General features: G+C 47.9%; 1 protein-coding gene across 5 annotated transcripts in view; it reads right to left on the bottom strand.

The window, feature by feature from the left end:
• Positions 1-1,256: 1,256 nt before the first annotated feature.
• Positions 1,257-21,000, bottom strand: part of Rubcn (rubicon autophagy regulator) — a 54,707-nt gene continuing 34,963 nt past the window's right edge. For 3 of the 5 annotated variants that reach the window (XM_029470263.2, XM_029470258.2, XM_029470257.2), the window contains 13 exons: positions 17,993-18,108; positions 16,139-16,349; positions 15,641-15,742; positions 13,380-13,454; positions 9,030-9,087; positions 8,424-8,556; positions 7,634-7,779; positions 7,012-7,076; positions 6,408-6,646; positions 5,708-5,769; positions 5,170-5,323; positions 4,030-4,123; positions 1,257-3,692 (listed from right to left, as the gene is read on the bottom strand). In XM_029470263.2, coding sequence (XP_029326123.1) covers positions 3,514-3,692; positions 4,030-4,123; positions 5,170-5,323; positions 5,708-5,769; positions 6,408-6,646; positions 7,012-7,076; positions 7,634-7,779; positions 8,424-8,556; positions 9,030-9,087; positions 13,380-13,454; positions 15,641-15,742; positions 16,139-16,349; positions 17,993-18,108 — 1,634 coding nt within the window. In that variant the 3' untranslated portion in view covers positions 1,257-3,513. The remainder of the gene's footprint in view (positions 3,693-4,029; positions 4,124-5,169; positions 5,324-5,707; positions 5,770-6,407; positions 6,647-7,011; positions 7,077-7,633; positions 7,780-8,423; positions 8,557-9,029; positions 9,088-13,379; positions 13,455-15,640; positions 15,743-16,138; positions 16,350-17,992; positions 18,109-21,000) is intronic. The other 2 variants (XM_029470262.2, XM_029470261.2) reach the window with 1 other exon arrangement.

Genomic DNA, 21,000 nt, shown 5'->3' on the forward strand with positions numbered 1-21,000 from the left:
AAAAAACAAAAACAGAACAAAAAAACAAACAAACCCAAAAAATCAAGCAAACAAAAACCTATAAACAAATCCGAATCTGTAAGTTCTTTTCTGTTCTTGTCTTGTCAGGTCCTCACACAGGCCAGCTCCTGTTTAAAGATTTCGGCCTGAGCCCCGACCTGGGGGAAGGACTTGCATAACCATTAGGAATGTCACCTTTCTCTGGTCCTGGATTTGTTTGAAATAGCATTTGGTCTTTTCTTTGTAGCCATCAGTGGAGATTATCACCAGCTGTCCTTTACCTGCAGGCGACTGGTTCTAGGGTTCCCGAGACCCATCAATGCTCAAAATCTTTCATATAAAATAGCTTAATATTTGTAGGGAATCTACTCGTATCACATCTTATTCCTATCATATATTTATCTCTATCATATTTCATCATATATATTTTAAATGTCTATATAACTCATAATAGCTAATAGAATGTAAAGAGCTACTACACTGTGTTCTTAAATTTGTGGTAGCTTTTACTGTATTTTTTCTAAATATCTTGGCTTTTTGAGCCTCCCAAGTGCTAGGATTATAGGTATATGTCACCATGTCCAGCTTTTTAACCAAGACCTGCAGGCACAGATGGCTGACTATCCATTCACTTTGGTGATTTTGTGTAATGTCTGTGGGCCACAAAAGTGTTTCACTTCCTTATGGGAAGGCCTGTCTCCACTTTGTTCTTTGCTATAGCCCCACAGACTACCACAGACATTGGTGTGTAGTGGGTAATGGAATATTTGTTGAAAGTGAATGAACAGGAAGAAGCTGGTGAGACCCCAGACAACTGAGAGAACAGTCAGCATTTGTGCCAGAGTGGGAGGAATGGAATGCGATACAGCCAAAGAAAAGGACAATCAACAAACTTGATGACAGACGTGTAACCTGACCCAGAGGAAGTCAGCTTTCAGAGCTGAGTCACCAATGGTTAGGTTTGCAGAGATAAGAGTTGGTTTTAGACCATGGTGGGAGATGACAGAGAGGCATCTAAAGAGCCATGTGTATAGTGTGTGATGGTGTGTGACCTATCATCCCAGCAGAGGCAGGAGGATTCCACGTTTGAGGCCAGTCTGGGATACATGGTGAGACCCTGTGTTTAAAACCCAACAACAATAACCTTAACAGAACAACTAACAAAAGAGTCACGTGGAGGAGAGTCCACAAAAATCACACAGGGATTTTCAGATGCAGTCACTTTTCAGTAAATACACAAAACCATTCCATAGTCGTCAAGGCAGGTAAATAAAAGGCAAGATTTATTTTCCTTAGTTTATTAAAGAGACCATGGACTGTCAGGATGTGCGTAAATTACAGCAGGTGAAAATCCAGTTCTAAACACAGGCTGTACACAAACAGAGTTTTTATTTAGACTCTTGCTCCTTTTCTGTTCGGCAAAAGCTCTCCAGCCCTCAGCAGAGGAAGAAGAGCCCCTTAAGTGCAGAGCACTTGGAGCTGTCCCCTCTGTACAGAATGCTGCTCCCTCCCCTAAGCTCCACTCCCACCTCCCATCAGTGCAGCAGGGGATCCTCAGATACTTTAAGTGACAAAGTGCTTTCACCACACCCCCTGCTCCGGCTCCTCAAATAAACAAACATGGGTATTTGGTCAGTAATGACAGCAGACTCAGGAGCTCTAAAAGGTATGTGATCTAGAGGGATGGGGTGGGGGAGGTGGAAAGGAACAGGGACGTCAGTGAGACTGCCTGAGCCTGTGTGAACTGGGAGCATGGGTGGAAGTCTCCTACAGTGTGGTGACTTCAGTGAGCAGCTGGACGGAAGTCAGCCAGGAACTGGCCCTGGAGTCAGAGTCTGACTCTGAGGTCTGACTCAGTGATAACTGAGTTGGGAGGGATTTCTAGCCAGCTCTGCAGAACTGGCTCTGGCCTCGGCTTTCTGCCTCATTGACTACTGAGAGCAGTCCCGGTCATCCAGTCCATGTAGTTGTCAGATCCCAAGGGTGAGGCAGAGGAGCCACACCTTGGAAGTAGCCTGGCATGCTCCCTCTTGCTCTGCTGGAGCTCAGCTTGGCTGTTATGTCATGCCCCTTCTGCCTCTCTGGGAGATCCCTCGTTCCCTCTAAGCACAGCTACCTGTCAGCTTCCATCAACAACATGCAACTCCATTTGACGGCCTGCGGCACTGCCTGGACCAATGATTTTACTAGCAGTCAAGTACAGGAAGCCACAGGCCGGCTCCAGAACAAGAGGGCTGTGGACGTTAGTTCACAGAACTGCCAGGCTCTGAGAGGCAGCCCTGACCAGTGTTTACCGAGGTCGGTGCTGCAGCAACTCAAACACCACCACCATCATGTGCAGCCTAGTCCAGGGCGATTCCCACAAAAAATGCACATTAGGTGATAGGGGAAGAGTCTATTAAAATTAGTACCATGAAATGGATGGTTTGACATAGATTACAAAGCTGAAGAGTTAGTTAACTGCATAAAGGCCCTGTTACTCTGAGCAAACAGACACATTCACAAACTGCCAAGTGCTTTAGTTAGTGCTACTAGTTGGCCGGCTTCCCCCAACTCTGAGAAAAGAAGCTAAGGCAAGAGATCAGCCAAGAGGAAGGGCTGCAGCTCTCTGGGGGAAGGGGACAGAGAATGGAGTTGGGTCATACCTGTACTGGAACCACAATGATCACATAGTCGTACAGAGCAGTATGGAACCCACTATTAAGATGGTGGATGGGGTTTCTATCCTCGCCTTAGGTTGCACCAGGGACTTGCCTGAGCATGAAGCACACCTGCACTCACGATAGTTAACTGAGAGACTGACCACCCCGGAGGAGATGTCTATGCTCCTTAAGCACCAGCTGCAGCCGCATTTATAGGCTTGTGGCCTGACCTAAGACTCAGATCTGGTCTTTGCTCACCAAGCCCACCAGAGTACACAAACCAGCTTGTGCCCACCTATGCCAGGAATATTTGAAACAGGGGAGTCATGGTTGCCCCTTGAGATCCCGAGGATGCTAGAGCAAGGACGGTTCTGTTCCTACCTGCCCCCCCCCCATACCTACGTGGCCAGACAGAATGCCCGTTGTATACCCCCTTCTCTCCCGTGCCTCAGGGCACAGTCTTAGTCTCTGTTAGGACTAGGCCTGAGAAAAGACCATTCTCCTGCTTCAGCAGCAAAGGAGAAGGTCGCTGGCTGAGAGAGGCCTGGCTCAGACGCTGAGGAACTAAGTCAACAGTGGCAATGATCGTTAGCTGCAGCTGTAACCAGATCTGGTCCTAGTGGAAGAGGCCGAGCGGGTCAGAACTGGGTCTCGATGTCCATTCCCCTGACAAAAATACCCAGTGCCCACAGACAGCTGTCACAAGAGACTGGATCCATCAACCAAGAAAGGTTGCCTACACTTGGACAGCAGACAAGTCATAAAAAATGACAATATATATATTTTTAAAAGGCCCCACCTTCCTTGAAGGTGTGGCTCAGTCTATTTCTGACCCTCGCCAGACCCTTGCACAAAGGGCTTAGTGTATTCCTCAGGTGGCCTCTAGGACGGTGGCCTCTAGAGCCAAGGCTTCCGTGGGCTCCTCCTCATAGTCAGACAGGTAGGACTCCAGGCTCTGCTTGGCCAGCAGCTCCCGTCGGGCCTGCAGCCGCTCACACCGGGGGCAGCGTCCAGACTTGAAGCAAGTTTTATGGTAACATGCTTTACACTCTGTTCATTCCGGTTGAAAAGGAGAGAGAAGAAAACGATTCGTATTATCCTGGGCTGGAAGCAACTCCCCACCACAGCCGCTCCTCCCCACAGCTGCTCCTCCCCACCACAGCCACTCCTCCCCACAGCCGCTCCTCCCCACAGCTGCTCCTCCCCACCACAGTCGCTCCTCCCCACCACAGCTGCTCCTCCCCACCACAGCCGCTTCTCCCCACCACAGCTACTCCTCCCCACAGCTGGTGCTCGGGGCTGGAGTGTGGAGTCACTCACACCACACTCCCGCTAACAGAGGACTCGCAGGGAGTACAGTGGTTTCCCATCTAGCAATGACCCTCACCTTCACAGGTCCGGCACTTATGCAGCTCAAAAGGAAAGATGACGTCCTCCTCATTCTGACAGAATTCACAGATGAAGCCCTTGGCCTGACACAGCTGTGGAGAGTAACAGGAAAAGTGAAGGGCTGGCTTCAGAGGGTGAACTCCAGGAGGGGAAGCGAGTCATAAATAAACCTTTGAGCAGGTGAAGGGTCTAGTGTCTGTGACATACAGCCTCGGGCTGGACTTGGGAGTATGAGAGCCACAGCAGGGCTGGACACCACACACAAAGCTTCAGGGATGGACAAGAGACACAGGTTTGAGCAGTCCTTGCCACTGGAGCAGCCCTCAGTGACGAAGAACGGGTGAAGGGGGGGTGCGAAGAAGATAGTCCTCAAAGCTGTACTCCAGTATCGATTTTTACTTTGAAACATATAGCACAACTTATTAAGATAAAAGGTAAAGTAAGGGTGTTTCCCAGAAACATCACCCTCTAGTCAGGCTATACTGCAGTGTGTCCATCCCAACCCCACCGTACACACCCCTCACCCTGCCACAGGCCACAAACCAGGCAGCTGACACGGGCAGATCTAAAAGTCTCATTTCCAGGTTTCTAGCATGTTGATCCTTGTAAGTAGAATTTACAGAGATGCTGTAAGCTACTTCATCAGTCCTCAAAAGCTCAAGAGGGAAGGACAGTTCATCTAAGGGTCACCTTCATTCCAGAAAGAAGAAAATGGTCTTACAGAGAGAGCAAACTGCTGGAGACTGTGACTGAAAACAGCAGCCTCTAGATTGTGGTCAAGGTCCTACTGAGTGTGGCCTTCTTCACTGGAGGCTGCTCAGTCTAGCCTGGGCCAACACCTGCATTAACTCTTGTCCTAATTGTTTTTGTATTTTTGTTTTCTCAAGACAGGGTCTTGATGAATAGCCCAGGCTGACTCTGGACTCAGATCCTCCTGCCCCAGCTCAGCAGTGCTCCCTCCTCTAACTCCGGGTTCTTCAGATAAGAAGAACCTATTGCTCACGGACTTAGAGAACCACAAGCCCTTCTGGTTTCTCTCAGTGTCAACTATCCATAAGGGGAGCTAAATGGCAAGAACCCTGCCCCACCTAAGCCCGGAGCAAAGCCTCGGCTGCAGGGCAGAGCAAGGTCGCCTCACCATGCATCTCTCTACGTGGGCGGCTCCCGCTCTGGTGAGCTCGGCCAGCCGGGGCCCCAGTTCTCCCTTCTTGGTTGCAGTCAGGTCATTCAGTGAGTACAGATGGAGGTCCTCTGTTAGGTGGCCTGGAACCACGTCAAAGGAATCCAGGAGCCTGCAGAAATGAGAGGCAGAGGGAGGAAAGGAAATAAACATTTCCCATGGTGCATGACCGTACCAAACTCAGAAGGAGAGAAGTTAAGGGGATGGGAAGAGGGGACAAAGACGTTCAGCCAGCCCAGGTATTCTAGGCTACCCCAGCTCTCCATACCAAAATTATTTTATTTATAAATTCTGTAGAGTGGGCTTGGAAAACAGTGTCTCACCTTGGACAGATAGTCCTTTTCAAAAGAGACACAATTTAATTACTGTCATGGCTTCCCACTAATTTCAGACATTTCCGCAAACTCTTCCTCAGGTAAAGCAGCCAACAGTTGGGACATAGGCTTTAAGAGACAACAGGGCAGCCGGAGGACTCTGGCCTCCACGGGAGACTTACTCTTTGGCCAGTCGGCACGTCTTAAACATGTTCTTCATGTGGTACAGCTGAACCCGCAGCAGCTGCAGACAAGACATTGGGTGGAGGAGGAGAGAGAGAAGGACCTGTTAGAGGGGCAGCCAGCCCCCCACTCTTCACACAGCACCTCTCAGTCAAACCTTCCACACCTCACTTCAGTGTGCTCATCAGACACAATGGCAACCGCTGAGAACTCTGGGATTCAAATGCCCAGCCCCGTTATCTGTGAGGGCAGAAATTGCCTTTGCTTCCCAGTGCTATCGAGCCTCAGAGCTGCTTCGAGGTTTGCGAGTCTGGCAGGACAAGCACACAGGAACTGTGCGAGTGTGGCTCTGGGACAGAGGCCTTGCTAGCTCTAAGGGCATCAGTCCCCAGCACTGGAGAACAAACAAGAAAGTCCTCAGAGCCGGGCGTGGTGGCGCACGCCTTTAATCCCAGCACTCGGGAGGCAGAGGCAGGCGGATTTCCGAGTTCGAGGCCAGCCTGGTCTACAAAGTGAGTTCCAGGACAGCCAGGGCTCAGAGAAACCCTGTCTCGAAAAACCAAAAAAAAAAAAGAAAGTCCTCAGAACATGAACGGTGACTGTGACAAGAAGTGTGGTGACCTAAGGCAACTGCACCAACAGAAACAGGAGCTAGGACAGAAGCAGGCATCCAAGGCCCAGCTTGTTCAGCTATCTCACCCGAACTTGGTTAAGCAGCTTGACCTTCCTGTAGAGGGCGCTATTGATGTCCTGCACATTGAAGAGAGGATCATTCCAGATCTTCAGGAGCAGGTCCTTGGAGAAGTTGCTGACGTAGTACTTGCTGAAGTCCCATTTGCGCAGAATGCGGCTGGGGACGACCATCTGGGCGTTCTCGTGGCAGCACTGGCAGAAGTACTTGCCTAGGTACTCACAGTACCGCAGCCGCTTGATATAGTCTAGAAGAAGCCCAGGAAGCAGAGGCTGGTGTGACTTGGTACTCAGAAGCTGGTGGCCCCTCAAACAGCAGGCAGGGAGAGTCAACTGACGTCTAACCAAAGCTGGGAACTCGCACAGTGGGACCTATGGCTCCTGCACCCCACCCTTGAGGCTACTGAAGAATCCAAATCCAGTCTCTAAGAGCCTAGCTGCAGTGAGCCAGTTTCTCCAGGATATGGTTCTGGTAGTGCTGCTCCCTGAGGTAATGCCCTCCCCTCCTGCTCCAGGACTTTTTCCCTTCCCCCACCTGTCCTCTCTCCCCTTCCATCACCTAGGACAGGCGTGGGGGAGGACAAAGTTCTTGGGTCATTATGATGGGACTTACCAGGGTCTGTCCGGATGCCACATCCCGCACAGCGGTAATTCTGCTTGGCCACGGCAATCTTCCTCCTACAGAAGGTAAAGGAGAGGGGGTTAGCAGACGGCAGCTACACAGGGCTCAGGGGCTTAAAGGGTGAGGGCGAGAAGACTCTTGAAAGGATGGGAGCGCCAAGAGTCCACCAACTTTGTAGAGCTGGACAAGCTCCCTTTCTACTGGGAGCGCGAGTGCAGAGTGAGGGTTTATGAGGTCAGGGTTTACTGGGTCAGCCCACTGCAGTGAGTAAGGGATCGTCTGTCTGAACAAATGCAAGGGGTGAGGACAGAACAAAGGGAGAGAAAAGATTTATCTTAAAAGGAGAAGAAAACAGTGAGCTCACAGTGCTGGGAGGAAGGCCACGGTCTGGGAATGTGGACTCACAGGGGTGTGGGGTCCAGTTAAGTGTGGGAGAGAATGCAATGGCTAGAAGAATATAAGAGCAAGAGTAAAATGGAGGGTCGTCTCTCCATGCTTTTAAATACACAGCAATGTGTGGAAGGCACAGCCAGAGGCAGAGACACACAGGTAAGAAAGAAGACAGCTCCTATAGAGCAAAGAGAACGCATCTCCTCCGACACTGGCTACTCACGTGGGGGCTGGATGAACATTAAAAATGATCTGCGGCCGGGGTGGAGCCCACTCCAGGTTGCCACGGACGCGGATCCGCAGCTTGTAGATGTCCGCGTGCTGCCCGTCATCTGGTGAGATGGGCAGGGAGTCGGGGATAGGCAGGAGCTGGAGGAGGAAAGCGCACATGAGCTGGCCTGGACAATCGATGGATGGGAACACGTATGCTTAGCCCTTCTGGCCGCAACAGAAGCAGAGATGATGAGACAATATTCCAGGATTATCATAGGTTGAGGCTTTAACAAATCTGATTTAAAAATGAACAAGTAGGTACCAGGCTACAAGAAGCCAGGATCTTGAGTTCCAAGAGGCAGAGAGACAGCATTCTAGAATGCTGGTACCCATTGCTGGCACTGCCCCTACACTTCCTGAGGCCTTTACTATGCCAGCATGCCTTACACCTCAAAGGATTCAACTACAGAGCAGAAAGGAGTCTGAGCAATTCACTCTCACAGGACCTTAAACATTAGACGCAAACATGAGCTTTTTCTCTGTGGAAGAGGATGGTGAAGAAACAACAGCCAGGGAAACCTAGGCAGGCAAGCATTCACCCATTCACCCACTCACTCAGGCACTCACTCACTCACTCACTCACTCAGGCACTCAGGCACTCAACACACTTGTAAACAATGTCTGCTGCTGAATAAGGAAAGAGACCTAGGTTCACTCCAGTCTGGGCCATGTGAGCCAGGAGAACAAGAGCAGCAGGTTCACAGGCTCCTGGGCAGGGAAGGATGGGAAAGGCAGCCTACCTTCTGTGGAGCATCATGCTCTGGGACTAGCCACTCGAGCTCCGAGGCAGCTGGAAGCTGCATCCCCTCAAACTGCTTCAGAAGCCCCATGGCCACTGCCTCAGCCGATGTGGAGTGCAGGAAGCAGTGCGAGCTGGAAGGGAGAGGAGGACTGAGTACACGGGGTCAGGATGACTGGGGCTTCCCACCGCCGCTGGGGCCCAGGACCACACAGCCGACCTTCTCAGCGGCTCACTTTCTTTACTCGGTGCCAAACACTCATGTGCTGTTCTGACGTGACTACACACAAGCACTGATCTCACCCTCCTGCAGTACGTGGTACTGCAGTTAGGAATTCTGTATTTTCCTTTCTCTAAAGTTCAGCCTCTTTACTTAAGATGGGCACTCGGCCTGTTTATAAAATAAAGTCGGTGAAACTGCTTTTGTACCTCTCACAGATGTGGTCTTTCTCCCCTTGAGTGGCCACCATGGAACAGGCCATCACTCGAACCCTGCCTCTTCTAGAGACGGGACGGCTTTTGCTGTGACCTTTCTCACCCACAGGCCATGATCTGGGTTTGTTTTTCCACACAGCACAAAGTCATTACACAGATGAAAGATACTCACAGATTCTGGGAGAAGGATGATTTGCCGTTTGAGACTGCACTCCTCCGGATGTCAGCGTCTACATGGAAACCAGAGATAAGGAGAGCAGGAAATGGGAAAGGAAGGGAAGCCAAGGTACCCATAGCAGGGTGCTGTGGCTAAGTACTAGGGTGGCGGCTAGGTGCTACATTCCATGCAGGGTACAAAACAGGTGAAGCACTACACGCTACTTAAGAGTCCATTTCCATCCGTGTCACAACCAGGCTGAATTAGTGACACTGTGCGGAGCACTGGGAAGGCCAATGTGTACAGATTGAGGGGAACACACACACATGTTTGGCGTAAGACAGTGTGAGAAAGAGATCTGCAAGGCACAACGGGGGCACGCTTGGTGCAGGCACAAACCAGGCGGGACAACCAAGCCTCTCCTCCAGTCTTTGGTTTCAAGCTCTATTAAGTGACATGCTTCCAAAGCCAGTGTGGCAGGAAGCTCATGCTTGGAATTCCAGCGCTGGAGAGGCTGAGGCCGGAGGAGCGTGTGTTAGAGCACCTAAAGGAAAGGGCTCTGTTCGGCTTTTTTAATGACAGAATTATCATCCACATAAAACTGAGATCCTAGAGGCGTTAGCCTGTGGAGCTGGACAGTTGTGTCTAACTGCTGACCACCACCCCTGAAGGTCAGCTGTTTTCTCTAGCTTTAGAATGAAGTTTCATGGGTTGGTTTTACTCCTGTCTGATGGCTCAGGGAAGGGAAGAGCTTCCCCTGGAGAACCCTTGTAACCAGCTTACTATAGACTGTTAACATGACCATTACTATGGAAATCTCATATATAACTATAGAAAAATTAGACTTCCCAAAATGTAAAGGGAGGCCTGAGCCCCCAGAGACCTCATCTAGCCAAATGCTACAGAGTCATGTTCTAGAAAGCTAGTCAGCGCCTAACCAAGTCATGGAAAGGCTATTTTGTTGGTAATCTCATTTCTTACTTCCTTTGATGCCCAATGAGAGGACCCTTTTTTTCCCTTAATTAGTCCTGCACAATGACCCATCTCCTGTGTCTGACGCCCCCAGCAGAGCACTAGGCTTACATGACATCATCTGCACTTGGCCACAAGTAGCTCAGCTGTGCCTCAGGCTTCAACTGCTCATAGATTCTTTTGTGTGTGCAACTGGATTACAGAATATCTCTGAGGAAATAAGATTATGTCTAACTCAGTGAAATGTATAACATCTTGAACATAGTTCTAGATACAAGAATAACACAAATAATATGGTTCACAAACTGCTGGTCTCAAAGCCACATGCGGCAGCTTCCAATTTGCTATTTGTTTGGGGGTAGGGCTGGAAATCAAACTCGGGCCTGATGGTGACAGGCAAGACCTCTACTACTGAACTCTATCCCAACCCTCATCTGCTTCAAAGCATATAAAAACCAGACACCAACCATTTTGGGGGCTGGTAATTACAAAAAGAACATTTTATTTGACAAAATGTTGCTCATCTATGTCATATTTTCTGTCTGAATTTGAGTCATCTAAATTGTGCACATTCCGAAGCACTGCCCGTTGTCTGGTCTACTGTCACTGTGTCATGGGGAGGAGGATGCAAGAGTGGCAACAGCATCAGACCCTCACACAACTGCTGGCTCCGCACTGTTGGTTTGGGGATCACCACCACTACTTGGGCTGAACATGAATCTTGTCTTGTCAAATAGCATTCATACTACATTCTATATAAAAGACTTTCAGAGAGTATTTCCTGAATGGATACATGGCTAAAAGCAATTAAAATATTTGCAAATTTCATCCCACTCGGGAGAGAGGAAAAAAAGAAAGAAAATCTTAGACATCCTTGGATAAGGGGCTAACTGATTTTCATACCATAGGCCTGGGCTATTAAAAAAAAAAAGTGTTACACACTACAAAGAGGCATTTGATAACTGTTGCTAAGGAAACCATTGTCTCCATAAAACTACAACTATGCCACACAATGGTGTTTCTGTCAATGAAGGCCAATGCATATGACAGTGGTCCCCTTGAGATTCTATCATAGTGCAACAGTAGTCTCTGTAAGTAAATTCTATGGTCTGTGATAGTTACACAAAATTACCTATGGATACATTTCTCAGAATATACTGTTTTTAAGCAAAGCATTTCATCTCCAAGTAAGGAAGTCTCTTTTATTCTCTTTATTTTCTTTTCTTTAGAGCCTATAATAAAGCTAGCTTTAATCTGTTTATTGTCCTTTTTCACAAGATACATAAAAAGGTAGGGAGGAGGTATGTGACAGGGATCTTTCAGCTAATCATCAATACTGCAACTGCTTTGGCATAAGAACCCTACCCCAGAGCAGAGTTGAGGCAGTCCTGATAGCCCAGTGGGTATGGGGCCTGACACCCATCTAACATGCTAACGTTACTGAGCCCGAGAGGCACCCCATGACTCAAGTTAGTTCAAGCAGATGACTAAGTTGATGTGGGTGGACCACTAATTGAGCACAATGATAAAACAATACCAAGTCTAAAATAGACAAGAAGGAAAGTATTCTATAGAGAACAGAAAGAAGTCTGCACCTTCCTAGTGAGTTTAAAACAATTATAAACATTCTTATTAATCTTTTGAACAAAAACAAACGTATTTTTAAAGCAAATATGTTCTTCGAGGAGAATTTATTTGAAGCATTTTTGATGCTTTTCTTAGAATAAGGCAATTATTACTGACTGGGAAAATTTATAAAATACAAAAGAAAAAAAACAGGGGTTGGCAACATGGCTCCAGAGGTAAAAGTGACTGCTGCCAGCCACAGGGACTTGAGTTCAAACCCCAGGATCCACATGGTTGCCCTCAGACATCCACATGCATGCTGGAGATGCAATGCCAGTGAATTCTCTGTAATTGTTAATTCAAAGAGGAAAACTGTAAAATGGAGAACTACTATTACTGTTAAACTTTTATTTAACAGTGAGAAGAGAGGCAATTGATGGCCCTGGACTTCATCCTAGCTAGGGGATTGCTGCGACAAAACCCTACGACCAAAGCAACTCAAGGAAGAAAGGGTTGATTTCAGCCTACACTTACAGGTCCATCACCAAGGGAAGTCAGGACAGACACTCAAGTAGGGCAGGAACCTAGAGGCGAGCTGATGCAGATGCCGTAGAGAGGTACCGTTTATTGGCTTGCTCAGGCTGCTTTCTTATAGAAAGAACCTAGGACCACCAGCCCAGGGATGGCCCCGCCCACAGAGGACTGACAGCTGAAACTTATGGGGGCGTTTTCTCAATTGAGGTTCCCTTCTTTCAGAGAACTCCAGCTTGTATCAAGTTGACAGAAAACTATTTAGCAAAACCTGATTTTCTTATCAGAAAAAAAAAAAAAAAACAGTTCATGAGTACCCTTTTCTGTATATTATATTAGGTTTCAATTTATTGCCTTTGAGCTGTAGATCTGTGCTTCAAACATGTCTCCTGGGGCAGCTGGCATAGGTAAAACCTTGTGTGTAGAGGGCACTGGGAGGACACTGAGAAGGAAGGCCTTTGTCCTGTTGCAGTCAGCTGCGCTCCTACCTCAGCTGGCAGCTCAGCACACTGATACTGCCCAAGGAGTGTGCCCTTGGCAGTGCCACAACGTAGAGCAATGAGTGGTTCCTCTCACGGCGATTTCCCACAGTGCATCTTGGAGGGCTTTATGGTAAGTGTCAGGGGCAGCCCTTCTCCACTGGCTGCTCCTCCTAGTCCTGCCTGAGCTGAGGTAAGGCACTGAGAAGAGCTTCCCAGTGGAGCTGTCAGCTGGGCTTCTCCCTCTGGATGGCACCCATAAGGCGACTCAAGGCAACTCTGTGACTTCAGATGCTTCTCTGCAGGCAGCCTCCACCTCGGACTTGGGGCTACAGCCTGGTGCTGCATGCTAGCCCTTGGGAGAGGCTGCCATCTGTGTTCTCTATGGTCTTCTTTACTCCTTAGACACTTCTCTCCTGTGACTTCAACTCCCTGTTACATATAAAACTCTTAACATTCAATGTTCCCTATTCAAACTGCTGTGCAATAATATGCCTTTATGTACCACTAGTACCAAAAAAATCCAAGACATAACTGTTTTTCTAGTTTTGACCAGTCTTTTCTAAATTTTGACACCCTCCCAGTCACATGATTACCTAATCTAAAATTATCACTGTGAGGGGAGATGGCAAGGACTTTAGGCATATGGAAAAGGGCATAGGAATATCCAAATTGCTCCTGCATTAAGTCTAGTGTTCTCCAGACCACGTAGGTCTCCTGACCTTGACGAGTGTCACAGATCACGTATGTGTACAAGCTGGTGCCAACAGTCCCACACGTGCATGCAGAAGCACCTCCACACCTCCAGCACGGCTACCTGAGAACAGTGAGGCCACTGACACTGAGAGTCCATTCTGTAACATGGGAGTCAGGTTAGAGCCTTCGCTACCATCTGTGTGATAATGAGGATAAAGACAGAAAGAAAGTTCTGAGCCTGACAATCCTTGGGGTCAGGCTGTGACTTTTGTGCAGCTCATATCCATACGTGAGGAAAGGCTTGGAAAAGACATGCTATTACTTCCCAAAACCAGTCCAGCTTCAAGCACCTCCCCCAGAGGAGCTAAGGGTGATGTTAGGAACAGCTGGCCATGTTTCTGAGCACTGAGGAGGGCAGAGTGTAGAGGCAAACACCTCAAGCTTCAAGGCAGTCCCACACCATAGAGAACGGCAGGGGCCTAGAATTGAGAAATCATGCCCTATGGCTGTTTCCTTTAAGGACTTCTGTCAGAACCAACAGGGAATTAGCTGATCACACACACCCTGGGAGCCCACAAAGGAAGCAACAGTTTCCAATAGGAGTGTACTTTGTGAGAATTATGGTTAAAAAGAACCCACTGACAAATGAAGTGGGAGCCAGACAGTGGTGGCGCACGCCTTTATTCCCCAAACTTAGGAGTCAGAGGCAGGTGGATTTCTGAGTTCGAGGCTAGCCTGGTCTACAGAGTGAATTCCAGGACAGCCAGGGCTACACAGAGAAACCCTGTCTTGAAACAAACAAACAAACAAACAAAAACAAAAAACAAAACAGAAAAATGAAGTGGGAAAAGGAGTTTTAAGTGGCCATCTGATACATTAAGAAGAACACAGAAAAAATATCTTAGAGGCCTATACAATTTGTGCAAAATCTGGATTTCAGAGTGGGAAAAACTTTGGTTACTTGGGAGGACTCTGAAGGTTAAAAGAATAATATATCTATTCAGTATCATTTTACACTGTTATAATGGAGTGCTGACAGTTCAGCTCTGTAAGGAGGTCACACTTAGTTTTTCCATGGAGGAGAGTTTATAAACCTGAATTATTGTGTTTATTTGCTGCTAGTTTGTCTTTTTGTTGGGACCTGAAGAAATCTATGGCTTGCAGAAATAGGGCTGTTGTGAGGCATGTTTTTCAAGTATGATGTGGCTTCTGCCAGGCTGGAAGCAGGGCAGCTGATCCCTGGCTAGACTCCACGAGACCTTCTCAAGATGGAATCTACTGCCACTCTCCTTCACACAGACTGGGGTGGAAGACCATCAGACCGTTGCCTGAGAGTTCAGCTGCTCAGTTACTTTTTTTTTTTTTTCTTTTTTTCTTTTCGAGACAGGGTTTCTCTGTGTTCCCCTGGCTGTCCTGGAACTCACTCTGTAGACCAGGCTGGCCTCCAACTCAGAAATTCGCCTGCCTCTGCCTCCCGAGTGCTGAGGTTAAAGGTGTGCGTCACCACACTGCCCCGCTGCTCAGTTACTCTTATGTCCTGGGCTCTGAGTAGTGCTATACCGGGCTGCATGTGGTCTTAGGAGGTACTACAATGTACAGGAGGCTGTTAGCCAAAGGCAGGACTCTGTCTATGGAGCTCTTGGGAGTCTGTCGCTCATGCTGGTATGATTTTTACAATTACTATTATTACCATTATAATTATTATTATTAGTGATGTAGCCTATAAGTAAACCAGTAACTCCCTGAGTCACCAGGTTGGACTTGTTTCTTTGGCCTGCTATCAGGGCTCAGGGAGGCGGTGATGCAAAAGGCACATTCAGTGACCTGCTTTCCTATGCATGTTTTCCCCATCGCAGCCCCACTTCCTCCACTGACTGACGACTGCACCAAGGCTGGACAGTGCCCGAAGTCTGCTGACAAAGGAATTAAAGCTATGTAAACTCATGGGTTTTCCTTTATTTCTTCTTTTCTTTTTTTTGCTTCTCCCTTAATGACTCCTGTCTTGTTTTTTAATTACAATAAAGCTTTTTTCCCCCCTTTTAACAGGTTTTGGAGCAATTTCCTGGTGTTATGGAGCCCAGGGAAACAGTCTAAATCATATGGTTTGGCTCAGCTAGGAGGAGGAATAATTGTGAGGACCCAAGAGAGAGGTACAGACGTGAGGACAGAGTCAGAGTAACACCAACAGCTGGCCCCCTTCTGATCAAGGCTGTCATCTTCATGCATGTTATCAGCGTTTTTAGCAAGAGTAGCCATCCCTTACAATAACGGTGCTCCGTAATGGGTCATAGTGAAGATCTTCTTCAGGGGTCACTCAGCCCAGCATTTCAAATGAGAAGAAACAAGTAATAAACACCCCTGTAACAAGCTGTCATTCCTCACCTTGGATTTCCAAGTCGTCAGCATCCTCAGCAGAGCCGGACTCTGAGAGCTGTGTTGAATCCCGTGAACTGAACTGGGAGCTGCTGGAGGTGACCCGGAAGCCTGTGATATTGAGATCGTCACAGTCACAGACAGGATCAGGGACAGGACCTAGCTGGGACTGAAGCTATACACAGAACTGACACTTGTTGCTGCTCCACTCAACTTTGGAGAAGCCCATCTGTGACTCCTGGCCTTAGTTCTCACCTTGGAAGCCCATTCTGAAATAAAGCTGTTTCTGATGTAGGAAACATGAGTTCTAGGGATATTCCTAGTCTATCAAGGGAAAAATAACACCATCACCAATAACACAGACCACCACAGTACTGCCTTCTGACAGCAGAGGAACCCTCAGCTGAGGCATAACATGTCACATGAAGAGCAGAGGTGAAAGGCCACATGGCCCAAGCTTGTGAAGCCATAAAGAGGCATGTACTCGACGGTCACAGGCCTACTCACTTCCATTCTCAGTCTCCTGGTATGCAGGGAGCAGGTTTTTGGTGCGTATCTGCTGGCGCCGAAGGCGGATCTTCTGCTTCAGTTCCTGGATCTCTCGGTCACTATCTTCCTCCTCTACTTCCTCCTCTTCTAGACACTGGCTCATCATGTTGCACTTCATCAGCTCAATGGCGGCAATCAAGGACTCGGAGATGCTGAAGTGAGCGTTTTCCTGGAGGAAGGAGGACCCCAAAGATGCTGCTTGTTAGGGGACTAAAAGTATGGAACGCCTTGCTGAGTACGCTGTGGGGAAGCAGAGCTTCACAGACGCGCGCTTTCCTCAGAAACACCAGGGGAAAAGCACCTGTCTGCTGTAAGGACAGCAGGCGGGCAGACAACCTGCTCTAGAGTCTCTGGCCATGACTGTCTCATCTGCTCCATGTTCTGTATAAAAATGAGAAGAACATCTCAGCTTTCAGCCGAAGACCTCAGCGTTAGCCTTACTCCCTGGTGCTCCGCTCAACACAATGAAACAAACTATGGTTTAAAAAAAGTCACCAAACTGCAAGCACCAGGCACATTGGTGGGAGGGGAAGTGCTTGAAGGAAGATGTAGCTCACAGAGCAGCCACGGCACATGATGAAAACGGTAGTTCCTCAAAGAAGGTCGACACAAAACAGTATCCCTGAAGCTGACGCGATTATCTATGTACACATGAAGGGACCACCTCCATGGCCCTAATGCTAACTCAGGTGTCTGGCAGCAAACTTTCCCACCACTATAGGGCACTGAGAAAATGCAATGAACAGTGCTGCTGAGGCATGCAGACCAGCCTCACATGGTCTGGCTAGCTGAAGCTCTGCCCAGACTATGATGGGAAACACTGCTTGCTCTGGAGAAGATGAGACACTCCCAGATCTTCTAGAGAAGTCTGATGACATGGCTTCTAAGAATGAACACTTTAAACTGAGTCAACTCCTGAAGAAGATAAAACTTGAAGTTCTATCAGCTGCTGTTTTCTCTTATGACTGATTTTAAAAAGTTACTCAAAGGTATCACACACCTGTAATCTGCCCCAGAGGGCGGAGACAGGAGGAATCTAAAGTCTGAAGCTAGTCTGGGCTGCATAGTAAAACCCTGACTCAAAACCAACAGCAAAATGTTGCTTATAGTTATATTGAATCCATGTCTAATGCTTTTGGACCCTGCCTATTGGACACTGCAGTTCTTTCCAGATGTTGCTGATAAGATAGTTGACTCTTCGCTACTAATTAAGCTGATCAAGCCAGGCCATTATCCTTGAAACAAAGGCTAATGAAAGAGAGAACATGGCAGAAATTCCAAACAGGCTCTTTTCCTAAAGTCATACATTCATACACAAAGGAGTAAGATAAATATCATGTACCAATATAAAAGACTAGTGCACAGATATAATGTACACATATAAGATCCCAGGAATAAATACAGAACTTGGCCAGGTGGCGCATGCCTTTGATTCCAGCACTCGGGAGGCAGAGGCAGAGGCAGGTGGATCTCTGAGTTTGAGGCCAGGCTGGTCTACAAAGTGAGTTCCAGAACAGCCAGAGCTACACAGAGAAACCATGTCTCGAAAAACAAAGCAAAGCAAACAAAAAAATAGAACTTGATTGTGGAAGAAGTATTTGTGTGAGGCCATGGGGTCAAAGAACAAGCTGAGCATACGCTCCCTGAAGAGTCCCCAGACGAGTTCACTGAGCTTTCCTGCAGCTCATAGCTACTCCCGAGTACTCAGAATCTCATTAGAACTGTGGCAGCAGAGACCCCACACTGCACGAGCTCCCATAGGCCAGACCCCACACTGCACAAGCTCCTCATCTGCCCCTCTGAGCACCTCACCTTTTCCAGGTCTGCACAGCTGCCAAAGTCTTGCTCAGAGAGGTAACTGATGAGGGACTGTCCTTCTGATGGTCTTCTAAACATGCCTTCTCCTGAGCAGAGGTACTGACCACCCTCTGTGGGAATTGGAGTGTAGATATAAAATTTCAGTCTTGAAACAAAAACTTGTAACAACTATGCTTCTTCAAGAAGTCTGATGGTCTTCTATTAAAGGTGCGCTCAACTCTTCCCAGGTGAGGGAGAATTGGATGAAGACATCTATCTTCTTCTTCTTTTTTTTGGTTTTTTTCGAGACAGGGTTTCTCTGTGTAGCCCTGGCTGTCCTGGAACTCACTTTGTAGACCAGGCTGGCCTCCAACTCAGAGATCCACCTGCCTCTGTCTCCCAAGTGCTGGGATTAAAAGCATGTGCCACCACACCCAGCTGACATCTATCTTCTAATGATATTATTTAGACTCTTTAAGAGTCACAGAGCACCAAACCTCTTGGAAGGAGAATGGTGGAATAAATGTGAGACCCTAGGGATCATCCTTTTCCTATCTAAACTTATCTGTAATACACTGTCCTTCCTACTCTATGGAAAAGGGAATGAGAACTAACACAGTGCTGAGCGGAGGGAAAGGACTGTGAGTGATTCCCACGTGGAACTCGTCTCCTGGGAATTACACAAAGACCCACCGTCAAGGCTCTCGCTCACTCAGGCTGCCATCACCTGTGGTACTACAGACACTCGTGGTGGCATTCGGAGCATAAGAGAGGGTGGGAACCCTACATCAGTGAGGACCACAGGGAGTAGAAGTTCAGTGTTGAAAATGGCAGAAGGACAGGAGAGAGCAGTGCCCTCCACAGGCTGAGATGGGTTCCACAATGCAGGGCTCAGCAGGCTAGGGGAGAGAGCAGAGCAGGGCAGTTTCCGCCCTTGCCTTCTGAGCGCTCAGTCACTGTTCTCTATGCACAGAGAGCTGGGGCGCTGACTGCACTGCAGTGGCCAGAGGAGGGAAGGGGTCTCAGATTCAAGTCATCATTGCAGGAGTCTAGTGTCAGTGACCACAGCAGGAAATAAGACACACATACAAGTGAGCAACAGGAACAACATTTAACTCTCTCATTCCCAAAGTCTTCACAACAGTCCAAGAATACAGAACTCACGGAGGAGATGGGATGCCAGTGTGTCTAAGGGGAAAGGACAAGGCAACGCCAAGGTGAAAACCAAATCAGAACGTCTTCCAGTTTCCTTTCCTCCATCTTTTAAACCAATGTTACAAAAGCACCGGCTAATCACTAACTTTTTTTTTTTTTTTTTTGAGACAGGGTTTCTCTGTGTAGCCCTGGCTGTCCTGAAACTCACTCTGTAGACCAGGCTGGCCTCAAACTCAGAAATCCGCCTGCTTCTGCCTCCCGAGTGCTGGGGTTAAAGGCGTGAGCCACCACTGCCCGGCCAATCACTAACTTCTTGACAAACTAGTTTAAAAGAGAGTTTTCAGAAGGGATGGTAAAATCAAAAATAGGTGTACTGAAAATTTCCCAATACCTTGACACTGTGTTTTAAAACAGTATCAGAAAAATTACCTCCCCTAATAAAAACGAAACTCAGGAGAGTAAAAGTAACACCACGTCAATACTGGGGAGGCCGAGGATGATGGCTTCCAAAGCAGAGGATTTAGCCAGCAGAGAGGAGGAGAAGCTCCAAGAGAAGGCAGGTGCTGAGCATGCTGACACGAGGCTGCAGTCCTAGCACACAGTGTTTTGGGGCCAGGACGGGTCACATTGTGAATTCAAGTCCAACGTGGACTACGTAGCAAAGTCTTGTCTCACAAACGAAGAGGTTGGCAAAGGGCTCATAAGATATGAAAAACTGATATTCAAAAGTAAATTAAAAATTGTCAGCCAGCCGGGCGTGGTGGCGCACGCCTTTAACCCCAGCACTCGGGAGGCAGAGGCAGGCGGATTTCTGAGTTCGAGGCCAGCCTGGTCTACAAAGTGAGTTCCAGGACAGCCAAGGCTACATAGAAAAACCCTGTCTCAAAAACAAACAAACAAACAAACAAACAAACAAACTGTACAGTAGGAAAAGCAGTGGATGCCTGAGACATGAGCAGTATGCTCTGGAAGAGCAGATGATTAAATCATTCATCTGTTTCCACTGATAAATAATGCCAAGTTGTCAGCTGCTACACACACACACACACACAGAGTAATTTTGTATCCTTCTTGTGGGTCTGGCAGTAGGCTCTGCTTCTGTCTACTGAACTAAGGAAAAGCCAGCAATCACCATGGTACCTTGATACAAGGGAAGAGATGGTCTGTTGCCCAGCCATGTGGCACACCATATAACCTGCAATGCCATTCCTGTGTCTTTGGCTCTGTAAGCCACTAGGTCTCTGTCCTGAGTGCCCACCTCCTAAGGGCACCCATTCAACTGCACCCATTCAACTGACTCAGCACTTCCTTTTGCTTGCTCACAATGTTTTCTCTGTTTCTTTTCCTTAAGGTCCTGTGGACTCTCTTCTTTAATTTTCTCTTATGCAAGATAACACACCAGTGACTTCTCCACTACTAGCAGGTTTTGGTTCCTCACCACTATTTTACTAACACACCCAGACATTAATAACGCCATCATTACAGTACTCAGAATAGAATACCAATCTCATTTTAAACAACCATGAGAAGGGAAGAGGAGACAGACAGAATTACTAGGAAATGTTCCATGGCTCGCATGGGGTATGAAGGCACACAAGGGAATGGAGACCGGAAAGGAAGAGGACACAGGGACTCTTGATCAGGCAAGACCCATGCAAAGATGCGAGGAATAAGACACATTCTGGTGTTAAGTCAAGGGAAATAATCCACATGTGAGTCTTCAGTTAAAATGTGCCCTGCCTGCCACTGACCCATCATGAGTGAGGCCTTAGTCAAACAGCAGGCCTCTTTCACCCTTGGGCAAAGCCGAATTGCTTTATCTTGACTATGGCTTCCAGAAGCTATTGGTAGAACGACTAGGGCATTTG

This window comes from Mus caroli, unplaced genomic scaffold (assembly GCF_978045245.1).
Source record: "Mus caroli unplaced genomic scaffold, Mus_caroli_1 scaffold_17, whole genome shotgun sequence".
In the NCBI taxonomy this organism is placed as follows: domain Eukaryota; kingdom Metazoa; phylum Chordata; class Mammalia; order Rodentia; family Muridae; genus Mus; species Mus caroli.